At 56.4% G+C, this 19624-nt stretch overlaps 6 protein-coding genes across 6 annotated transcripts; 3 read left to right on the top strand and 3 right to left on the bottom strand.

The window, feature by feature from the left end:
* Positions 1-323: 323 nt before the first annotated feature.
* On the bottom strand, positions 324-1679 carry CDEST_13169 (uncharacterized protein; the record flags this gene model as incomplete). Its single annotated transcript, XM_062929325.1, has 1 exon — positions 324-1679. The coding sequence occupies one exon, from the start codon at positions 1677-1679 to the stop codon at positions 324-326; it is 1356 nt and encodes a 451-aa protein (XP_062785376.1).
* A 353-nt stretch (positions 1680-2032) lies between these two features.
* On the top strand, positions 2033-3739 carry CDEST_13168 (Putative regulator of chromosome condensation 1/beta-lactamase-inhibitor protein II). The gene is made up of 4 exons (XM_062929324.1): positions 2033-2200; positions 2276-2767; positions 2846-3458; positions 3518-3739. The coding sequence occupies exons 1-4, from the start codon at positions 2168-2170 to the stop codon at positions 3736-3738; spliced, it is 1359 nt and encodes a 452-aa protein (XP_062785375.1). The 5' UTR covers positions 2033-2167; the 3' UTR covers position 3739.
* Position 3740: 1 nt separating this feature from the next.
* CDEST_13167 (Putative zn(2)Cys(6) fungal-type DNA-binding domain, fungal transcription factor) lies at positions 3741-6345 on the bottom strand. Its single transcript, XM_062929323.1, has 3 exons — positions 5088-6345; positions 4544-4988; positions 3741-4467 (listed from the first exon to the last, which is right to left on the bottom strand). Exons 1-3 carry the CDS (start codon positions 5602-5604, stop codon positions 3759-3761), a joined length of 1671 nt encoding a protein of 556 aa, XP_062785374.1. The 5' UTR covers positions 5605-6345; the 3' UTR covers positions 3741-3758.
* Positions 6346-6945: 600 nt separating this feature from the next.
* On the top strand, positions 6946-9562 carry CDEST_13166 (Putative major facilitator superfamily, MFS transporter superfamily). Its single transcript, XM_062929322.1, has 2 exons — positions 6946-7842; positions 7944-9562. Exons 1-2 carry the CDS (start codon positions 7684-7686, stop codon positions 9516-9518), a joined length of 1734 nt encoding a protein of 577 aa, XP_062785373.1. The 5' UTR covers positions 6946-7683; the 3' UTR covers positions 9519-9562.
* Positions 9563-14061: 4499 nt separating this feature from the next.
* On the top strand, positions 14062-15262 carry CDEST_13165 (Putative pectate lyase, pectin lyase/virulence factor). Its single transcript, XM_062929321.1, has one exon. It carries the CDS (start codon positions 14254-14256, stop codon positions 15244-15246), a length of 993 nt encoding a protein of 330 aa, XP_062785372.1. The 5' UTR covers positions 14062-14253; the 3' UTR covers positions 15247-15262.
* A 1-nt stretch (position 15263) lies between these two features.
* Positions 15264-17906, bottom strand: CDEST_13164 (Putative peptidase M4, protealysin propeptide). The gene is made up of 3 exons (XM_062929320.1): positions 16691-17906; positions 16345-16563; positions 15264-16278 (listed from the first exon to the last, which is right to left on the bottom strand). The coding sequence occupies exons 1-3, from the start codon at positions 17298-17300 to the stop codon at positions 15857-15859; spliced, it is 1251 nt and encodes a 416-aa protein (XP_062785371.1). The 5' UTR covers positions 17301-17906; the 3' UTR covers positions 15264-15856.
* Between the last annotated feature and the right edge of the window lie 1718 nt (positions 17907-19624).

The following is a 19624-nucleotide window of genomic DNA, read 5'->3' as shown; positions in this document are numbered from 1 at the left end:
GGTTGTTGCCGAAGCAGCAGGGAAGGGGATCAAAAATTGCACCGTAATCGTTGCCATCTCCTGAAGTGCCTGTCTACTGTGTTCCCTCGTTGTGAATGCAACCGAATCCGGCGCCCGCACACTCGGTTGGGTAAACATCTATCTCTTCAACACTCCATAACTCTACCTATGCGTTGCCTATGTCCCAAAAGCCCGGGCACCGCAACCAGCTAGCTAGTCAGCGCACATCAGAAGAACCCACTGATGATATTGTAAGGAAGCACAAGGTCCACACTCCCACCATCCGCCCTCCTCCATGTCACATGGACGGACACTGTACCAAATCAGTAATCAAGTGACGTCCAAATAACCTTGCGCTTTCCGTCGTGCCATTTCTGCGATCGATGCCGAGCTCTAGCATCTGCGGGATTCAAAACCCATTCTGCGTTTCGCAAGGCAACGTCAAACCGCTCTTTTTTAAGGTCATCCGAAGTTGGGAAATGCTGTTTTACACCAGACGATGGGTAAAATCGGGAATCGTCGAAAAATACCCACGCTCGCTGTCGGTATATCTCTCTGTGCGTTTCGCAGGTGGCTGCAATACGGAGGTGGAGTCTCTGGTACATACCTGGACTCTTTTGGCAATCTTCTTCCCCTTCATGCCCGCTATTGTAACCCATCAGACTGCGGTCGCTGATCCACCAGTAGGGGTCGCCTTTTTTATGGCGCCGAACACAGTCGTCCACGAACCACTTCTTGAGGTGATCCCGCCCATGCTCTCCGGCTGCAGCGGATCGAAGAAACGTTTTGACAGGATCGAAACCCAAGCTTGCCAGTTTTGACGCATCTGGAATGTAGCTTCGCCAGCACATATCGGATGCATAGGCATCAGGGTCCACCCAGAAGCTGTCTGGATAAAGTAAGCCAGAGATCGCAGACGAAGTAGGAACTGAGTCAACTTCAGGCAGCCATGCATCGCTACACTGGGCGAAGATAGCCCCGTAGATGGACTTAACATATGTGTGAACGCAACGAATTGCCTCTTGGTCCGACGGCTGAAACTTTTGGTCTCCGTACTGATGCAATGCCTTGTCGAAATACTTGTCAACAAAGCGACCCCGACCTTGGAAAATCAAACATCGGAGTTGATACCGTAAAAAAGCTCTTAATAGTCGCTTTCTCTCTAAACCTGTAAGGTTTGCTGCGTCGAATCGATTGCTGACTGGGCGGCCCTTGAATGTCAGTTGGTTACGGATTATCGATAATTCAGAAAGACAAATGTACTCCCGACAGGGTAGGACAGCAGTTGCTTTAGTAAGGTAGTCCTCAACAAAAAACAACAGCTGCCCATGTAGTTCGCCAAGTTTGTTGATCAATGGACCGTTTTGTTTTGTTAAAGGTTGCAGGAGCGGATTTTGGAGCTCTTGCGCAGCCCAAGATTGGCAGTGGTGGAAAGCCTCGGTTGTTAGATCACCGTACGTAGGGTGTGGAGGGAAAAGGATGATGGCCATGGCATCTTGAACCATTGAATCATCGAATTCAGAGGCAAGCAACGCCCTCGTAATGTACTCTTTTGATGCGATGTATTGTTGAAGCATAGTAGGCGAGGCGTGAATAAGCTGCGAAATAGTGCGCCTGGAAAAGGTTTGGATGAGAATCTCTTGTCGCAGCTCAGCTGGCAGCTTGTTGAAGGTGTCCATTTTCTTTCAAGGTAGATGTCTAGAGGATGAATGTAGTAGCCTAGGATGACGATGCGTTGGGTCGATTGGGACGGATGAATGTAGTGTTTCGTTGAATATTTCAAGTTGTTCACATTGTGATGAAGTGTGGAGTTTGGATCAATGTATAATCTAAAGCTTTTGTTTCGGAGAAAGCTGCACAGTGAATGTCCTGCTGAGGAACCTTTGGGCGTACCGAGTCTGTCCAAAATGATTGGTCAATTGCTCCAGGCACCAGCTGCACCAGCTACAGGGCCTGCCGGTGTTGACTAAGCGTGCTGAGATAAGCCGCAACAACTGTCTGTGGTTCTGCCTAGCACGGCGGTTCTCATAAATGCGCCGGGTGCCCATACAAATAGCGACGACAAACAAGTCACAGCGAGGGGGAAATAGTTGTCTGTCTCTTTTCGTTGTCCTTGAAAATCACACTCGTACAGGATAACGAGAAGTCACTTAAGCGTCGAGTCTTCATGATGGCCACGACACTGACTTCTCGCCCAAAGGTAAGTCATCCATAAACACATCCCACCACGTCCGATCCCCGAACATCGACGGGCAACTTACACCGTCCTACATAGATACTGGCGCAACCGCCACCACCGAAATCCAGACCCAACGCAGCAAACAACCAGAGCGGCAATGGAATCCCGAATCGACCCACGAGACCGACCCAAGTCCTCGACGTCGCCGTATGGGGCAGCGGCGAGAACTGCGAACTCGGCCTTGGCCCCCGCATTACCGAAGCCCCTAGGCCCCGGCTCGCTCACAAGCACCTCTCCCCCGAGACCGTCGGCGTCGTCCAGGTCGCCGCGGGGGGCATGCACTGCGTCGCCCTGACCCGCGACGGCAGAGTCCTGACTTGGGGCGTCAACGACGACGGGGCGCTGGGCCGGAAAAAGTCGCCCGACACCCCCGAAGAGGGTCCCGAGGATCTCCTGGGCCCATTCGAGAGCACGCCGGGCCAGGTGAACTTCCAGGAAGATATCGACATCGTTCAGGTCGCGGCGACCAACAGCGCTTGTTTCGCCCTAACCGCCGAAGGAACGGTATACGGCTGGGGGAGCTTTGCTGTAAGTCAAACCGCCCCCTTTCCCCCCTCTTATCCCTGTTTCTACTCCTATGCGTCGCCAGCTAACTGTCGTCATCAGGGCGGAGACGGCAATTTCGGCTTCCTCCACGACAAGCCCCCCAAGACCACGGAGCGACTGCCTGTGCGCGTCCCTGGTCTCGAGAACATCGCGCAGCTGGCCGGTGGTGCGAACCACGCCCTCGCACTCACCAACGACGGCAACGTTTTGGCCTGGGGCTCGGGCGAGCAGAACGAGCTGGGGAGGCGCATCTTGGAGCGCCGCCGCTTCGACACCCTGCTCCCGCAGCGCATAGGCCTCCCCAAAAACAAGACGGCCAAGATCTTTGCGGGCTCACACCACACCTTCGCCATCGACACCGCCGGCAAAGTCTGGGCTTTCGGCCTGAACAACTTTGGCCAGTGCGGTATCCCGACCCGGGAGGACACCGGCTTCACGACCGTCATATCGCCGACCATGGTCAAGAACCTCGCCGAATACGACATCCGCCACATCGCCGGTGGTCTCCACCACTCTATTGCTTGCACAAAGAGTGGAAAGATATTGGTGTGGGGTCGGTGCGACGACGGCCAGATGGGTATCGACCTGGACCGAGTGCCCAGAGAGCACATCATCTTCGACTACAGAGGACGTCCCAGAGTCCTGAATGTGCCGACCGAGGTATCCATACCAGGTAAGTGTCTCTCATACTGTACTCGAAGTTGTCCATCGTCAATGTTGACCACAAATCAGACCACAGTCCAGACAGCCCAGCCGTTTTCGTTACGGCCGGAATCGACAACTGTTTCGTCATCGCGAAGGAGCTCTACGCATGGGGCTTTTCGGCCTGCTACAACACCGGACTCAAAACCACCGAGACAGTCGGCTCCCCGACCGTGGTGCCGTGCGGACTGGCCACGACGTGCGTCAGTGCCGGAGGCCAGTTCGGCATCGCATCCGGACCGACTCGGTAGAAATTGCGACCCACTCCACCTCACACGATGATGAAGTTCAGGTTCGAGGCCTTGAGCTTCTGGACCCAGGTCCGCTCAACCTGGGTATCCGGGTCCACAGACTCCTCAATGTTCCAGATGGTGTGCAGCGTGTCCATGGCGGTCATGATGAAGCCCCAGGGAGTAGCAATCATGAGCATCTTAAGGCGGTTGAGGATCCATTTCCGCCTCTCGGGGTCGGACGTGCCCGCGCCGGCAACGAACGTCGGCCAACAGGTCGCCTTGAAGTTGGGGTCTTCGTCGTGGATGCAGGAGAGGTGGTAGAATATCTGGCTGTCCAACTCCTCGCGGTCGACGGGCACGAGGATCGATGCCGACGGAAGGGCGTGGAGTATGTATAGGCACGCGGCGAGGCGGTGGGCCGAGCCGGCGTGGATCCGGCTCTCTACAGGGATGTGCTTGAAGTAAGAGATGGTACGCGGCTCGTAGGCCCAGTCGTGGACGTCAAAGGACAGGGCCTGCTGCAGTATCTGCGCGGCGGCCTGGGCCACGTCTGCGGCAGATTCAAGGTCGTTCGTGGTGCGGTTCGACAGCTGGGATGCCGCCAGGAGGATCTGCAAGATGTCGGGCGGACAGCAGAGGTAGCTATTGGTAGTAGCCTTGCCCAGGATGGAGGAAATCTGGGCGGACTGATAGTAAGACTTGGCGGCCGGGGTTGAGGCGTTGAAGGCGGAGGCCAAGATGTAATAGCTTGCGGACAAGTGGTCAGCTTTAGATAATGCATTACCCAACAACAGACACACACATATATATGACATGGACTCACATGAAGCAATCAGACATGACATAATCACGCAAGGCGACATCCGCGGTGCCAACGGGGGACAAGTGGGACATGATTCGGCCGGCGCCCTCGAGATGGGGCTTCCAGCCGTCTTTCCCGCTCTCGATCAGCTCGACGTTGACGAAGAAGAGCACGGACGCCAGGACGACGTCGCCGCCGATGCCGCCGAGGTCCTGCAGGGCGGCAGACAGCAGGCGCAGAGCCTTGTGCTTGGCGACCAGGGCATCGGTTAGAGCTTGCCGCGCGTTTAGATCCGATTCTGGGTCGGACGACAGGGCGCGGGAGAGATTAGACATGTGGGCAGCGGAGGCGGCAACGATGATGTGCTGCAGCAGGGGATGAGCCTTGGTGAGCGGGATCAGGGACCGGAAGGGGTTCCGATCGGGGAGGTCCCAGGAGACGAGATCCCTGCAGACGCGCGTGGTGACTACGGAGAGAAAAGGGAGGAACCGAGTTAGCCGTTCTAGTGTCTTTTTCCCGAGAGATTGGGATCAGGAGAAGAGATGGGGGAGAGGGTCGTGTTTACAGTAGGAGAGGTAGTGCCGGTAGTGATGCTCCACCCCCTGGAAGAGAGGGTCGACGAGAGTCCAGGGGGCCGTCTGGGTGAACTGGGTCTCGGTGCCGGCGGGCCGGACGGCAGAAACGACAAGAGCTGTGGAGGCATCTTCGGCAGATGCCGCCGGAGGGTCTTGGTGGTGGTTGTTGTTGTTGGGGTGGAGGCGACGGTCCGAAGTGGAGGCGGCGGACGAAGAAGCGGAGGCGTCGGAAGGCTCGAGCGTGGAAGCCCGCGAGGACGTCAACAACGTCGATGTCGTCGTTGTCGTCGTCGTGTCGGCCGAGAAGGTGATGGTAGTCTTCCCCGCCAGCTTGCCGCGGCTCGCGACGCCCTCTGTCCAGCGGAACAGCTTCCCGTAGCCCAGGCACTCCTGTCCGCCAGCTGTACACTTGTGGCAGTGGGGATAGGAGCGGTCACAGCGGAGGCGGCGGCGGCGGCAGTTGTGACATGGCTTCGTCGGGGCGTTGAGCAGGTCGATGCGGGCCATGGCAGCAGCAGCTCGCTGCTTTGCGGGCGCAGCTATCGAGATGCTATCAAGGTGCGCGCGGGCGAGCGGGCAGGCTGGAGGCGGAGGGGGTGAGCGTAGGGGGGCGCGTCCGTGGGCCGGAGGGGTTGAGATGAGGTGAGGTATCAGACAAGGCTGATGGACACGATAGACAGCTCTCAACACACAGAGCAAGGTTTCTATCGCAGGAGATGCAGGTTGCCAAAAACGGTATGAGGATGGATGCGGTGGTAACGATAACGTAAAAACGGACAAGGTCAGATCAAAGCTTGGTAGGGTCAATAGTCCAGAGTTGCTGGCCGTGTTTCGTCTGGTGAAAAGCGTGAGCGAAGTGTTGCACGGGTCAGAGATGGCTGTGAGCGGGTACTAGTTCGATGGGCGCAGCAGATACTGTCTCGATTGAGAAACCAAATGTCAGATTGTGCATGAGAGCATGGCAAGACGTGCTAAGAGTGGTCATCGGCGGGGTGAGTGATGTGCGTGATGTATGCGATGTGTGCGTGTGTGTGTGTGTGTGAACGCGGGGTTGGCCGAGGATTTTGGAGTGTTGGCCAGGCAGATGGAGTGGCAGCGGGTGAGCAACCTATCCAACAGTCAGTCAGTTAAGCAGTCCGAACGTCAGAAGTCGGTCAGACAGAACGAGATGGAGGCGTGGGGTTCGGTGATTCGGTGATGTTGTGGATGTTGTCGAACTGGTTGGTTCGTTCGCTCGGTTTCCACCAACTCAACTCAACTCAACTCAGATGGCCGATGCCGCCGGGTCAGTATTGCCGTGCGATAAGCGATAAGCCTTGATAAGCCCCGATTAGACACGGCACTACTCCATAAATGGAAGCCAAGACACACAGCGTGCATACAGACTCCACCACCGACGCCTTCCTAGAGGGGTCGGCTTCTGGAATGCAATGGCCGCTAAGCCGAGCTTGGCACGTGGTCGCTGAAGAGCCCCACCCAGACCCGACTTGGTCTAGCCAAACGCAAAGAGCCAACGAGAGCAATTGATGTGTCAGCGGTTTCTTTTTTTTTCTTCTTTTCTTTCTTTTCCTTTTTTCTTTTTTCCCTCTTCTCTGGGAGGAGGGGGGAAACAATTCCCTTTTGGGCCGAAATTCGTCACAGACACTTACTTCACAGGATCCCCGATTTCCCCCAAGCCGAATCTTCACCTGTGTCATGTCATCATCGGGAAGGGGGCGGGCGGCGTCATCCCGGCGCAGGCGGTCGTCACTCCCATGCGCCAACAAGCCCACTTCACTTGCTGCTTAGCAAACGGACCTCGATTCATATTCCGTCTGGAGCTGTGCCACCGGTGTCCGTCCAGCAGGACTCAGCTAACATGGCCGTCTCCAGCCAATGTTGTTGTCGTCGTCAGACATTGGGACTTTGGTAATAGAAAACGGTGACCAATGCTTTTATTTTGGGTGGAATACTTGCCCAGAAAGGAAGCCAAGACGCAACCGGTGCTTCTTCCTCTGTCTTTCTCTCTCTTTCTTTCACCCACCGCACACTAACCCGCCACCCGCCTTTTGAGGCATGTGAGGCTCTCCGGGGGATCGGTGCCCCATCCCGGCCCGTGTCTGGTGGTCCCTGTTGCTTCGTTCTTCGTGGCCCGTCGAGTCAAACGCGTGTTGAGCCGAGAGAAGCTCGAGGCTTGATGGGTTCTAGCCGTACCTGTACCGCAAATCTTGACGCCCAGTCTCCACACCCCTCCCCCCGATTAGAAATTCTCTTCTGCCGTCAACCGGTCGGGGGGTTTCTTTGTGAAGGTTGACTCTTTCTTTGCCTTGTTCTTGTGTGTGACTCGTCGACGGTCTGTTTCCTGGGCTAGTACTTAGATGCGAGGGACCCGTTACGCCGCCTCGTCGCCTCAAACCGATATCAGTCATTCTTGTCTCCCCATGTTGTAAGGTTTATGTTTCGATAACCTAAAACCGCGACAAAGATCATCTATCTCATCCGAGGAAGAGCAGCAGCTATAATCGAGTTTTTACCTATCTTCAATCAAACCCCCCCACCGATATCTCGCCGCCCCTCGACTATCGTGCCCACACAGACACGGATCCGATGGCCCGGCACGATGACGCCGAGCGGGACGCCGGCCCCGACGGCCAGCCTGCCGAGTTCGACGTCGAGTTCCTCGGCCGACAGCGGCCCGCCGTCTTTGCCTCGCAGTGGTCCGAACTGGGCTTCTGCTTCTCCCTCTTGGGGTCCATGTTGATGGCGGTAAGGCTCGCCCGTCCAGTCACTCACTCACTCGATCCACCATTGCATCAACAGACATCCATCTCTTCTTGACATGATTGATTGCTGAACACCCCCAACAGGAGTACTTCGTCAGCGGCTTTCACATCATCCTCCCGCCCCTCGCGTCGGAGCTCGACATCCCCGCCGCCTCCCAGACCTGGCCGTCCAGCGTCTTCTCCCTCGTCACGGGGGCCTTCCTGCTGCCCCTCGGCCGCCTCGGCGACATGTACGGCGGCTACCTGACCTTCAACGCCGGCCTCGCCTGGTTCTTCGTCTGGTGCCTCGTCGCCGGCTTCAGCAACAACTACCTCATGCTCATCGTCTGCCGCGCTCTCCAGGGGCTCGGCTCCGCCGCCTACCTGCCCGCCGGCATCATGCTCCTCGGCAAGACCTACCGCCCCGGCCCGCGCAAGAACCTCGTCTTCGCCCTGTACGGCGCCTTCGCGCCCGTCGGCTTCTTCTTCGGCATCCTCATCGGCGGCGTGTCGGGCCAGTTCCTCAGCTGGCGCTGGTACTTTTGGCTCGGCAGCATCGTGCTCGGCATCGTCGCCGCCGTGTCGTTCCTGACCATCCCGCGCGACTTCCGCCGTCGGGACGGTAGCAGTAGCGGTAGCGGCGAGGAAAGCGACGACGACAAGCGCCGCAGAGAGATCCGCATGGACTGGTGGGGCGTCGCCACCATCGTCCCCGGCCTGCTGCTCGTCGTCTACGCTGTCACCGACAGCTCGCACGCGCCCAACGGGTGGGCGAGCCCGCAGATTATCGTCACACTCGTGCTGGGCGTCGCCCTGCTCGTGGCCGCCTGGTACGTCGAGAGCCGCGTCGCCGCCCAGCCGCTGCTGCCGGGTGACCTCTTCGCGCCCCGGTCCATGAAGACGCTCGTGGCGGCGCTCTTCTTCGCCTACGGCACCTTCGGCCTCTTCCTCTTCTACTCGAGCTTCTACATCGAGACGGTGCTGCACAAGTCGCCGCTGCTGACGGCCGTGTGGTACGTGCCGCTCATCGTCGGCGGCGTCGTCATCGGCACCGTCGGCGGCTTCACGCTGCACCTGCTCCCCGGCCGCATCCTGCTCGCCATCTCGGGCACGGGCAACGTGCTGAGCGTGCTGCTCTTCGCCATCATCCCCGAGAACCCAAACTACTGGGCCTACGTGTTCCCGGCCATGGTGTGCGGCACCATCGGCATCGACATCACCTACACGGTCAGCAACGTCTTCATCACGACGAACCTGCCGGCCCACCGCCAGGGCCTCGCCGGCGCCCTCATCAACAGCCTGCTGTTCCTGGGCATCAGCTTCTTCCTCGGCATTGGCGACGTCGTCGTCGGCGAGACAGCCCACCTCGGGCTGAGGAAGAGCTACCAGGCGGCCTTTTGGCTGGCCACCGGCGTCGCGGGTGTCGCGCTGCTGCTCTACGCCTTTGTCCGGATCGGGTCCGCCAAGAGCGACCTGACGATGGAGGAGCGTGAGCAGCTCGAGGCCGAAGCGCGGCAGCAGGCACAAGACACGACGGCGACGGCAGCGGCAGCAACCCCGGCCTCGGAGAACGTGATGCAGGGCGCCGACAGCAACGACACATCAGCGACGGCGACCGACACGGACGCGGAGAAATCAAAACCGCCAGCGCCGGAGGGACATGTTCCGGGGGGAAGATGAAGAGCAGGCTGGCCGCTTGACGTGAAAGCGCATGACGCCCATATGAGCTAGATAAATTAATTGGGCATAGGAATATGTGGAGATGATGGTGGGATATGTCCTCTTCCTTGTCGCAGGCCGGTCGGTCGGTGGTTGCCGAGGGAGGTTATGATCAGCCATCACGGGGGGGCACAAACAAAAGTCGCAGCGGAAGGGCGGTGGGCACCTTTGCGACGAGCCCAACAGGGCACAGGGTTCATACACCCATGTGACTTCTTTTCCTCGAAGCGAAAACGAAGCAGCCGGAGATGTACGTAACCTTTCTGGGTCCGGGAGGCGATATTCCACACCCGCCGTGGACCGCGGCTGCAAAGGGGTCTCCTCTATCTCGATAGCCTCAACGCGGCTCCACGCTCGACAAAGGAGTCGTAGGGAGGGAAGCCTAGGGCGGAGGTTGCATCGCGCTCGGCGGGGTTCCCAGAGCCGTCTCGGGCTCCCACCGCCTGCCAAGTCGTCCAGGTAAATCGTCCTGGGGAGCGGAAGACTTGGGATGAGCGGCGCGAGGAGCAGGCGGCGATACGGCACTCCTGGCCACTGTCGTGGAGGCTGCGCCGCCAAGATCGCTGCCCAACAAAAATAGAGAAAAAGCCAAGATGATCAGCTCTCTCTCTCTCTCTCTCTCTCTCTCTCTCTCTCTCAAAAGAGGTCTTGGGAGCTGCCAGGGCATGAGAGACTGTCAGGCTCGCCGAGATAACCGTCTTGGCTGTTCGTCCTGCAGGACTTGGCGTTGTCGATTTGCTGTACGAGATTGATTAACGGGACACCCAACGAACGCCATGGCCATATCCCGTTGACTGTAACATTTGCGGTACGGAGTATGGTTTATTCGAGATTTTCGAGCCCCCTGCTGAACAAGCGCTGGCCCGTGAGATGTGGAAAAACTACCTCTGGTGGGGGGGTTGATGAGCACGAGGTTCGATGGGATGTGCTTCAAACGGAGACCGCAGGAGATTTTCCGTCGCTGATGGATGAATAGATGGGCTCATCAGCAATACTTTGTGTGTAATATTACCAATTTAGAGTACACGGCGGGTTCGCAGTGCTCAGGCGCCGGCCAGGGCGGCGTCGCATGGAAACAGAAATGACTGTCAGAGACAGAGTGTGAAGATGAGTTGCATAGTAGATGTGCACATATTATTAGATGGGGAGGGGGGCCCGTGCTGGTTTCATTAGTCGCCAACACGTCATTCAATACGCCGAGTGCACAATCTCTTCTTCGAGTTTCACTTATTCATCATCGGGCACTGTGAATCACCCCCGGCACCCTGTTCGTGGCGGGCATCACGTCCTTTCTATGCGATGTACTCTGTATCTGTATTTGATTAGTGATAGCGGTACCAAGCCCACCTACCTTTGCCCTCAACATTGGTTGAATAACCTGGCTGCCGCTGAAAGCAGAGTGAGCACCGGTGGTCCGTGAGCGAAGGCATCCGGCGGGGAGGGACTGGTATGAAGGACCCTCCCGACATAATGGACGCCCGGCCAGGGGTGGCTCGGATACGCGCCGAAGACTGCCATCCCTTTTCGAAAATGGTTGTCCCGGCGGCAAACAGCCCCGTGTAACAAGTTCGACAACCGGGCGGTATGGAGACAGAGACAGAGACAGAGAGAGAGAAGAGAGAATGAGGAAGGAGAAGAGGGAGGGACGAAGAGAGGCATCATGAGGGCCAAGACCGTGAGGTTACACCCATCGGCCGATTTCCAAAGTCCCAAGGACCCGATGATATCAAGGGGGGGGGGCGAGGCCTCGACGCGTCGACAAGTGACGATATTGTGCAATATGCGAGCCGCCTCCCCCCCCCAATCTCCGGGTCCCTGTCAGCCGACTCAACATCTGGGCGGCTGATTTAAGATTTCAAGAGAAAGAGAGAAGAAAAAGAAAAGAAAAAGTTGAAACGAGCCATCGCACCGACACCCCCCGTCGACGCCAAGCAGTCATGAAAAGGGCCCAGGCTCCAGCTGTAGCCAGCTCGTCCGAGAGAGAGAGGTCAAATGATTGAGGCCAGAGGCACAAACATGTCGAGAAAGGAGCAGGCACAGTTCAACGGTCAATAGGCGCGAGGTGGTTATTGGCCGCATCCCGCGGGGCTCGGAAACCCAAATGCGATAATGCAAGGCACCTGCAACCTATTGGCCTCTCACAGACGGACTTCGAGATGGATCAGATAATCGGGGTACAGAGTACGTTCTCTCCCCCACCTGGTATTGGCCCCCCCCCCCCCGGAGGACAAGAACTTTGCAGAGGGGGGGACAAGAATATCAAGCTTCGCTGGACAACACACCCAACGTCAAGTCCGGCAGATGCTGCCCCCTTCTCCGGAGTGAAGCTTGCTTATGCTTAGCTCGCTAGCCCGGCGACAGGAGAAAAAGGAGAATTTTGAAAATGACTCCTGCAATCTCGACTCCACGATGGGTGGAGGAGGGTTCCACGGACTCCTGTCTCGCCCACCAGGACGCATTTGGAGATGACTTAGCCGCCGCCGCCGTTGGCCGACATGTTTCCGCCTGTTCCTGAGTGACGAGCTGCATGCACGCTGCACAGAGGCGCATGCCTGGTGCGACGACCTGAACCTGAAGCTCTGGGGAATCTTCCGTAAGTCGGGACCGGGATGGGGGGAGGATCATCCCCCCACTCGAGACTCAAGAAGGTCACCGCCTGGCATCTGTCAGAGACTCTCTTCAAGGCCTAAAAAGAATCTTCCCAAGCCCACGACCAACACCTTCTCGGCGACTCGCCACAAAGCAGGCGAGAGAAGATACGGGGCGATGCACCCATCCATCCCCCCCCCCCTCCCTTGTCGCGTTGAACGGAGAAATACCTTATCTGAGACGAATCGACGACCCCACAACTCTACCTGATTTAAAATTCCAATATAACGCCGGGACCAGGGGGGGCAGAATCCACCACCGAGCGAGCCCGCGCCACTGCCCGGTCGTCGTCGTCTTCTTCCTTCCCTGATGGCGAGCGAGAGAGAGATGGAGTCTCCTCCGAGGCCAACGGCGCCCCGGGAGTCGCTCCGGATGAGGCCAGCGGCTCCCCCCCTCTCGAGAGTACGATTTCCTGTTTCTTCCTAGCCCTTTTTCCCTCTTGCGGTATGTGGGAGAGGGGCGGGCGGCCAAAGGGGCTCCTAATATCAGTTGTATTGTGTCGGATGGGGAACGGGCGTGCCCCTCTGAATGCCCTTTCAGGAAAATGCCCCTCTCGCGTATACGGATACAGCAACAATAATCCACCGCGGACGACTACCGGGACACCATCGTCTTCCGATGCCATCCACGATTCAACAGGCTCTGAGATCCTCTGATGGATTCACATCTCCACTCGTGGTACGGATACTGGGTCTCTAACAGTCCGAGCTGCCCCTTTTTTTTTCGATGCCTCTATCTGGGACCGTGGGCAGAAGAAAGGGACAAAAAAGAGCGAGGGAAAAGAATTATTCCCATCAAAGCCGTGATGCCCACTCCCCGGCCCCGACTGTCATCCCGTCTTTTCTCGGACCATAGCACCAAAACCCTTGTCCGTCCCCATCGTCCAGCCATCCGTCCTCCCCCCCCGCCCATCAATTATTCCCTGACTTCTAATTTCGCACCATTCCCATTTACCGCCTCCAGCCCCGACCCCCGGTCTGTTTCTAAAACGTCAACTCGCTCTGACAGGCCTAGTCGCCCGCGGTGAGTGGCCCAAACAACTCACCTACTCCCTGGTCTCTCGTTTCCCCTAAACAAATAAACGAACCCGTCATGGTTCTCGTCCGTACCTTGCATTTCAAGCAAACTATCCGTACTCTACTCCCCCCCTGGTTGACCCTGTCTTTCATCCCCATGTCCCGGTGGGCGTCTAATTCGTGCGATTCCCCCCAAATCGCGGGTCGCTGCGGCACATACCTCTCATAGCCACCGCGGATACTCTATTACTGGTGATCACTCATACTGTTTACGAGTACCTCTTTGTGGAAACAGAGTAGCAAAAGGTACTCTACTCTGTAACGATCCACGCGCAATATGCTTTCTTTTCCTAGTCCTGCACCAGGGGTATGAAGTGAGGAGGGGGAGCGTGCTCGCACTACCTCAGTAACTGACCACCAGCTCCAGCGTGATCCAATGTCCCCCCCCCATCCATCATCCAATACCATGGCCCTTCTCGCCAAGGATTCCAGACGAAAGAGCAGACGCAGAGGTGCCAAGCACCCGTCGTCGAGAGCCTCTCTCGGTACGGTTCCACTAGGCCTCAATGCTACCTTGATCCTCGCCGAGATCAGGGGTTGGTGGGCAGTGGACAGACAACCCACGCGCGTACGCAATACCCAGCGAGAGAGAGAGACTGAGTAAGATAGACTGACGGGCAGACAGGAACAGAGAGAGAGAGAAGTTCTCCAGAGAAGGCCTTGGCGCTTGGCACTAGAAGCTTAGCCAAGAGTGTGTGAGAGCCGTCGTCCTCTTGGACCTCGAAATACATAAGAGCCTCGTCCGACCTCCCCTCCTACTCACTTTTTGCTCCTTTCGATCCTCATCCCGCTTCACTTCTTCAGTCTTTCAGCTCGCTCTTTTGCATTCATTCTCTACCCACACGCAAATACCTCTTTTGCATCCCTTCGTTAGACGTTGATCGTCAACACATTCCCTTTTCACACCCCAAAAAACCAGCCAAACTTTTCTACAAAGCTTTAGAAAGACTTTCCCAAACAAAACCGTCAAGATGAAGTTCAGCATCACCTCCACCATCGCCGTCCTGGCCGCCCTCGCCAACGCCACCCCGACCCCCACCGTCGTCGGCGGCTCCGCCGTTGACCCCCGTGCCGTCCAGAAGCGCGCCACCGTCAACGACGCCTGCGACATCGGCTACGGTGCCGGAACCACCGGCGGTGCCGGCGGTGCCACCACCACCGTCACCAACTTCGCCGAGTTCTCCGCCGCCGTCACCTCCAAGGAGAAGGGCATCGTCATCGTTAAGGGCGCCATCACCGGCTCCGAGAAGGTCCGCGTCGCCTCCAACAAGTCCATCATCGGCGCCGCCGGCTCCTCCATCACCGGTGTCGGCCTGTACGTCAACAAGGCCGAGAACGTCATCCTCCGCAACCTGAAGATCTCCAAGGTCAAGGCCTCGGCTGGCGACGCCATCGGCATCCAGGCCTCCTCCAAGGTCTGGGTCGACCACTGCGACCTCTCGTCCGACCGTGAGAACGGCAAGGACTTCTACGACGGTCTCCTCGACGTCACCCACGCCTCCATGGCCGTCACCATCTCCAACACCTACCTGCACGACCACTACAAGGCCTCGCTCGTCGGCCACTCCGACTCCAACGCTGCCGAGGACACCGGCAAGCTCTACGTCACCTACGCCAACAACTACTGGAAGAACCTCGGCTCCCGCATGCCCTCCGTCCGCTTCGGCAACGTCCACATCTTCAACAACTACGAGGAGAACATCGAGACCTCCGGCGTCAACACCCGCATGGGCGCCCAGGTCCTCGTCGAGTCTTCCGTCTTCTCCGGCGTTAAGAAGGCCATCACCTCGCTCGACTCCAAGACCAAGGGCTCTGCCACCGTCGTTGACGTCGACCTCGGCAACTCCACCAACGACGCCCCCAAGGGCACCTTCACCAAGCCCGACTACACCTACACCAAGCTTGGCGCTGCCAAGGTCAAGGCCGCCGTCACCGCCGAGGCCGGCCAGACCCTCAAGTTCTAAGTGTGCTGCCGCCCGCAGCGCCGGTGAGGGGAAGGATCAGTGCCGTGAGCGCGCTGCCGGTCGCAAGGTTCTACAGCCTCGGCCGGAGAGTAGCATGAAGAAGTACGGAATTCTTGTAAATACTTTCAAGGCATTAGGGACGACCTTCAGTCGCACCCTGATTCTGTAGATAAAAGTTGCCGGTTTCAACGCACTTGCATCTCTCCAGTTGTGAAAATGTTGTCTCAAATCAGTGAAAGTCCAGTATCTTACCATTATCATCAGTAAACAAATAGTTAGAAGCGTTCTTAGGAGGTGTTCCTAAGGCGTTAAGGTAGAGAATTTGGTTTAGGCTGGAGATAGACCTAGCAGAAGTGCTCAAGATGGAACACAAGATAGCATGAAGGATGGGACTGGAGATGGAACATAAGATAGCATTAAAGATAGGACTGGATATTAGTCTGGAGATGAGACTGTAGATAGGACTTGAGATGGGACTGGAGATGGGACTGGATATAGCACTAAGAGATGAGGAAGAATTTAAAGATGGAATTGCAAAAGTGCGTTAGGATATACTAGCGAGTCATGAACTTATTTACATTTGTTCGCAGTCCTGCGGCGAGTTCGGCTCCTAGCGGCCCTTTCGCTGTACTCCCACCTCGTCCCAGGCGTTCCGTACGACTTTCCCAGCCTCTTCGCCATATGTCTCCTCGGCCATTTCCGTCGTCACGTCGGCAAATTGAAGAAAGGTACAACGGGGAGGAATTCGCCCCGACGTTATTGCCTTCCACCAAATGGGGCCGGCCTTGTCGTACGAGAAACCGCCAAAAGCCTTGGCCACGAGGTAAAAAGCTCTGTTCGGAATGCCAGAGTAGATGTGGACACCGCCATTGTCTTCAAATGTTGGGACGTAGTCCTTGAAATGGGCCGGTTGGGGATCTTTGCCAAAGCGAGGGTCATTGTAGGCGGTTCCAGGCGATTTCATGCTCCGAAGTGCGACACCCTTGACGCCAGGCATGATACAGCCTTCACCGATCAGCCAGTCGGCCTCGTCTGCGTAATAACGTCAGTCAGGGCTCAGATTTGAGGTCTGTTGGGCAAATGGCAAACAAGCCTTACCAGCCTTCTCGTTTTCGGCAATCTGCTTGACAAGAATGCCAAAAACGTCCGAGATGTGCTCGTTGAGAGCGCCGCTCATGCCCTGGTAGTCCAGGGGACTGGTGTGTTCTGTGACGGCGTGGGCGAGCTCGTGGCCGATGACATCGATGGTGCCAGTGAAGTTGTTCAAAAACTCTCCGCCGTCCCCGAATACCATTTGCATCCTTTCCGGGTCCCAGACTGCGGCGAAACATGTCAGCAGTGTCCGGGGATCCAATAGAGAGGAGAACCCGGTGGGCGATGCACGAGAAGGCAGGACGACGAGCAAGAAGAAATGAGGGGGGATGGAGGGGAAGAGTCGACTTACATGCGTTCTCGTACCGCTCGCCGAAATGGACCGAGCTGATGACATTCATGTTCTTGTTGTCAATCGAGACCCAGTCGAACTTGTCCTTGTACATCTTCAGAACCTCACCCACATTGTCAAAGGCATCGTTGGCCGCCTTGTCGTCGATAACCTTCTGGCCTTCGACACGAACAACATCGCCGGGCAAGTCGTGCTCGTTGGAGGAGTTCTTGGCGTCGTAGATGGCGCGGTATGTGATGGCCTCGGGGCCCTTGGAGTCTTTGGCGGCAGCGAGAGGCGCTTGCTGAGACTGATGAATTTTCTGCTGGAGGGCTTGCAGATGTTCGAGATCCCGGCGGGCGTTGGACCTGGTGTCGTCGTTGACGTCCGGTGACTCAGCAATGTGGCGGAGCAAGATGTCGGGGATTATGGGGTGGGAATGGGAAGAAAGTTGGTGGCGCTGGGCTCTTGGGCCTCCGAGGACAGCGAGGCGCTCGGCGCGACGGGTTGTGATGATGTCGCGAAGCTCAAGAGCGCGTCTCGCAGCATGACGCTCGATCTCACTATTGCACTCGGCATCGGCAATGCCCTTGAGGAGGTGGGGAGGGACGACGTAGCAAATGTGAGACATGGTGGGATGGAGAGCGTGATACGATGAATAGGGTTGACGGGATGAATAGGGGCGACGGGATGAATAGACGTGACGAGATGAATAAACGTGACCCGAAGGGATGAATAGACTGCAACTTGATGAAGTGAAGAGGTGTAGAAGAGATTGAAGTGTGGTGGAGATGAAGAAGAGAAGAAAAGAGAAGAGGCCAGGGACCAGAGGCCAGACAACGAAGGGGATGATGCGTCTTTTGAGTCCGGTTGGAGGCAAGACAGACACGGCTTACCAGGGCATGTGCGCGCTGCTTCCTGTCTTCTGACGAGACCCAATGAGGGAGGAAATGGAAAGGAGCTGAAGAACAAGGTTGCATCGCATCCCGTGGCTGCCTCCTCCTACATCACTTGCACCCTTATCACCCATCTCTTTCCGAGTCGCCTGCCTTGCTTTACCCTGGCACGGAAAGAGGATGATGAACCCATGTGCGACATGGTGGCTGGATGGGTGTTCTTGTTTTGCCTTGCCATCGCTCTTCCATGAGGTACCTATGTCTAGTCAGTCCCGGCTGTGACTTACAGAGAGAAAGAACTCCAGAAAGTTAACTGTTGGCTTGTGCTTCACTTGGACTCACTCATCTTGCCTATCTGCTCATCCGTTTGACCTTGGCTTGTCACACCGTGGTAGAACAAAACCTACAAGATAAGAAATGTTGCAGATGTCACCCACATGCCGTGCCTACAGGGATGGTGATGGGATGCCCTCGAAGGGTCAGCCACTCAAGCAAGATACATCCGGCACTGCGACGCGACGGGCCGCGGACCAAGCAAAAGGGTTCAACCTGAGGGTGGTTGGCATGTTATGTGGCGCTTGTTGACAGGCGTTTGGTGTCGTCGTCGTCGTCGTCGTCTCTGCCACACGTTGCACACAGACTCGCCGTCGTTTCCTGCGCCATGTGCCACCCCCACCCCCCAGGGACCCCCTACGTCATGGTCGAGTGTGACAGAAACCTTGGATACAAAAAACACCCGACACACGACACGGGATGCGTGAGTCTGGACCAAGCAAAATCGGGAAGTAAACGACGTGTCTTTGGCCTAGGAAGCATGCCTATGTGAGTAAGTCAGTCGCCACAAAACACCAAAAAGATCGAGATACCCAGAGCCAGTCGGCCTGTGAGCCCGTGAAACTGCCCGATGGACCCACTGAGCCCGGCGGGGCCTGTCGGCGTCTTCCGGCGGCCCGCAGATCGCCCAAGTGCCGGACAGACAAGCGCCAGTTCGACCCTTCCACGACCCGTCGTGCAGGCTAAGAAGAGACGATGATTCTGCTGGAGAAGAAGAAAAGAAGAAATCGGCACTAACAGATGGCACAGTGTCATGTACCTTTCTCCGAAACGACACCCTTGACTTACATCACAATCAAATTTCCATTCTTCATGCTGCCAGCACCTTAACTCATTCAACACAATACCACTCAAGATTCGTCCATCCCAGTCGCTTCAACGCATCGTCATTCTACCAATACCACCACACCTTGTGACTGAAAACACCATTCCAGCCCCGAGGACAACAGTCAGTTTGCTCAAGATAAACCCTTTCAAAAAGCTGCCAGCAGAGCTTCGCTTAGAGATTCTCGTGAATCTCCGCTGCAGGCGTACGACTTCACAACAACTCATTCAGGCCTCACCTATAATGCGTGAGCAATACCTCACATCAAAAGAACACATCACGAGGACGCTGCTTGCTTTGGACCTCGATGCCGAGATGGTTCAACTGGTCCTCATGGGAACAGAAGTCTGCGTCATCTGAGGCAAGCAGTCGTCACATGGATACATGCAAAATTGTCCGTCCTGGCTCAAAGAACCAGACGTGAACCTAATGCGTGCGGTACTGGGTACTTAGATAAGGCGAGCAAATTTGGTTTACTGTTGCTTGCCTGAAAGATAGCATAAGTATAGTAAACAGGAAACAGAAAAGATAGCCTCCTGGACAGGGCAAATTTAGAGGAATTTGTTGCGGAGCTTGGGAAGGAAGAGATGCCTAAATAAAGAATTGAAGTCGACAGAAGGCAAGTAGCACAGCGAAGGACTATTGTGTAACTATAGTCAGTTCTGCTTCTTCTTAAATTATGGATCTAGTGGATCCGCTTAGCTGCACCTAAGCTTTAAGTTTAAGTTTCGCTTTGTGGAGTACTTAATAAACTCTTGCAACCTACCTTAACTAAAATAACTTTAGTTCAAAAGGCATTCGCGGTGATATAGCTACCTACGGACAACCCCGTAAGTGGCTACTGTATGTCGGTGTAGGAATAGATGCTATTTAATTGGGTAAAGGCGTATATGGGTCTCA

The sequence above is a fragment of the Colletotrichum destructivum genome, chromosome 9 (genome assembly GCF_034447905.1).
Source record: "Colletotrichum destructivum chromosome 9, complete sequence".
Lineage (NCBI taxonomy): Eukaryota > Fungi > Ascomycota > Sordariomycetes > Glomerellales > Glomerellaceae > Colletotrichum > Colletotrichum destructivum.
This window is presented reverse-complemented; position numbering and strand designations above follow the sequence as displayed.

Bases quoted from the DNA above. Each gene is read 5' to 3' on its own strand.
- CDEST_13168 (XM_062929324.1), top strand. From the start codon at position 2,168: ATGATGGCCACGACACTGACTTCTCGCCCAAAG. The intron at 2,768-2,845 runs GTAAGTCAAACC...TGTCGTCATCAG, and splicing joins ACGGCTGGGGGAGCTTTGCT to GGCGGAGACGGCAATTTCGG. The intron at 3,459-3,517 runs GTAAGTGTCTCT...ACCACAAATCAG, and splicing joins GACCGAGGTATCCATACCAG to ACCACAGTCCAGACAGCCCA.
- CDEST_13167 (XM_062929323.1), bottom strand. From the start codon at position 5,604: ATGGCCCGCATCGACCTGCTCAACGCCCCGACGAAGCCATGTCACAAC. The intron at 4,989-5,087 runs GTAAACACGACC...TTCTCTCCGTAG, and splicing joins CCGGCACTACCTCTCCTACT to TCACCACGCGCGTCTGCAGG. The intron at 4,468-4,543 runs GTGAGTCCATGT...CTTGTCCGCAAG, and splicing joins GTCATGTCTGATTGCTTCAT to CTATTACATCTTGGCCTCCG.
- CDEST_13166 (XM_062929322.1), top strand. From the start codon at position 7,684: ATGGCCCGGCACGATGACGCCGAGCGGGACGCCGGCCCCGACGGCCAG. The intron at 7,843-7,943 runs GTAAGGCTCGCC...CACCCCCAACAG, and splicing joins TGGGGTCCATGTTGATGGCG to GAGTACTTCGTCAGCGGCTT.
- CDEST_13165 (XM_062929321.1), top strand. From the start codon at position 14,254: ATGAAGTTCAGCATCACCTCCACCATCGCCGTCCTGGCCGCCCTCGCC.
- CDEST_13164 (XM_062929320.1), bottom strand. From the start codon at position 17,300: ATGTCTCACATTTGCTACGTCGTCCCTCCCCACCTCCTCAAGGGCATT. The intron at 16,564-16,690 runs GTAAGTCGACTC...GTTTCGCCGCAG, and splicing joins CGAGCGGTACGAGAACGCAT to TCTGGGACCCGGAAAGGATG. The intron at 16,279-16,344 runs GTAAGGCTTGTT...GTTATTACGCAG, and splicing joins TGCCGAAAACGAGAAGGCTG to ACGAGGCCGACTGGCTGATC.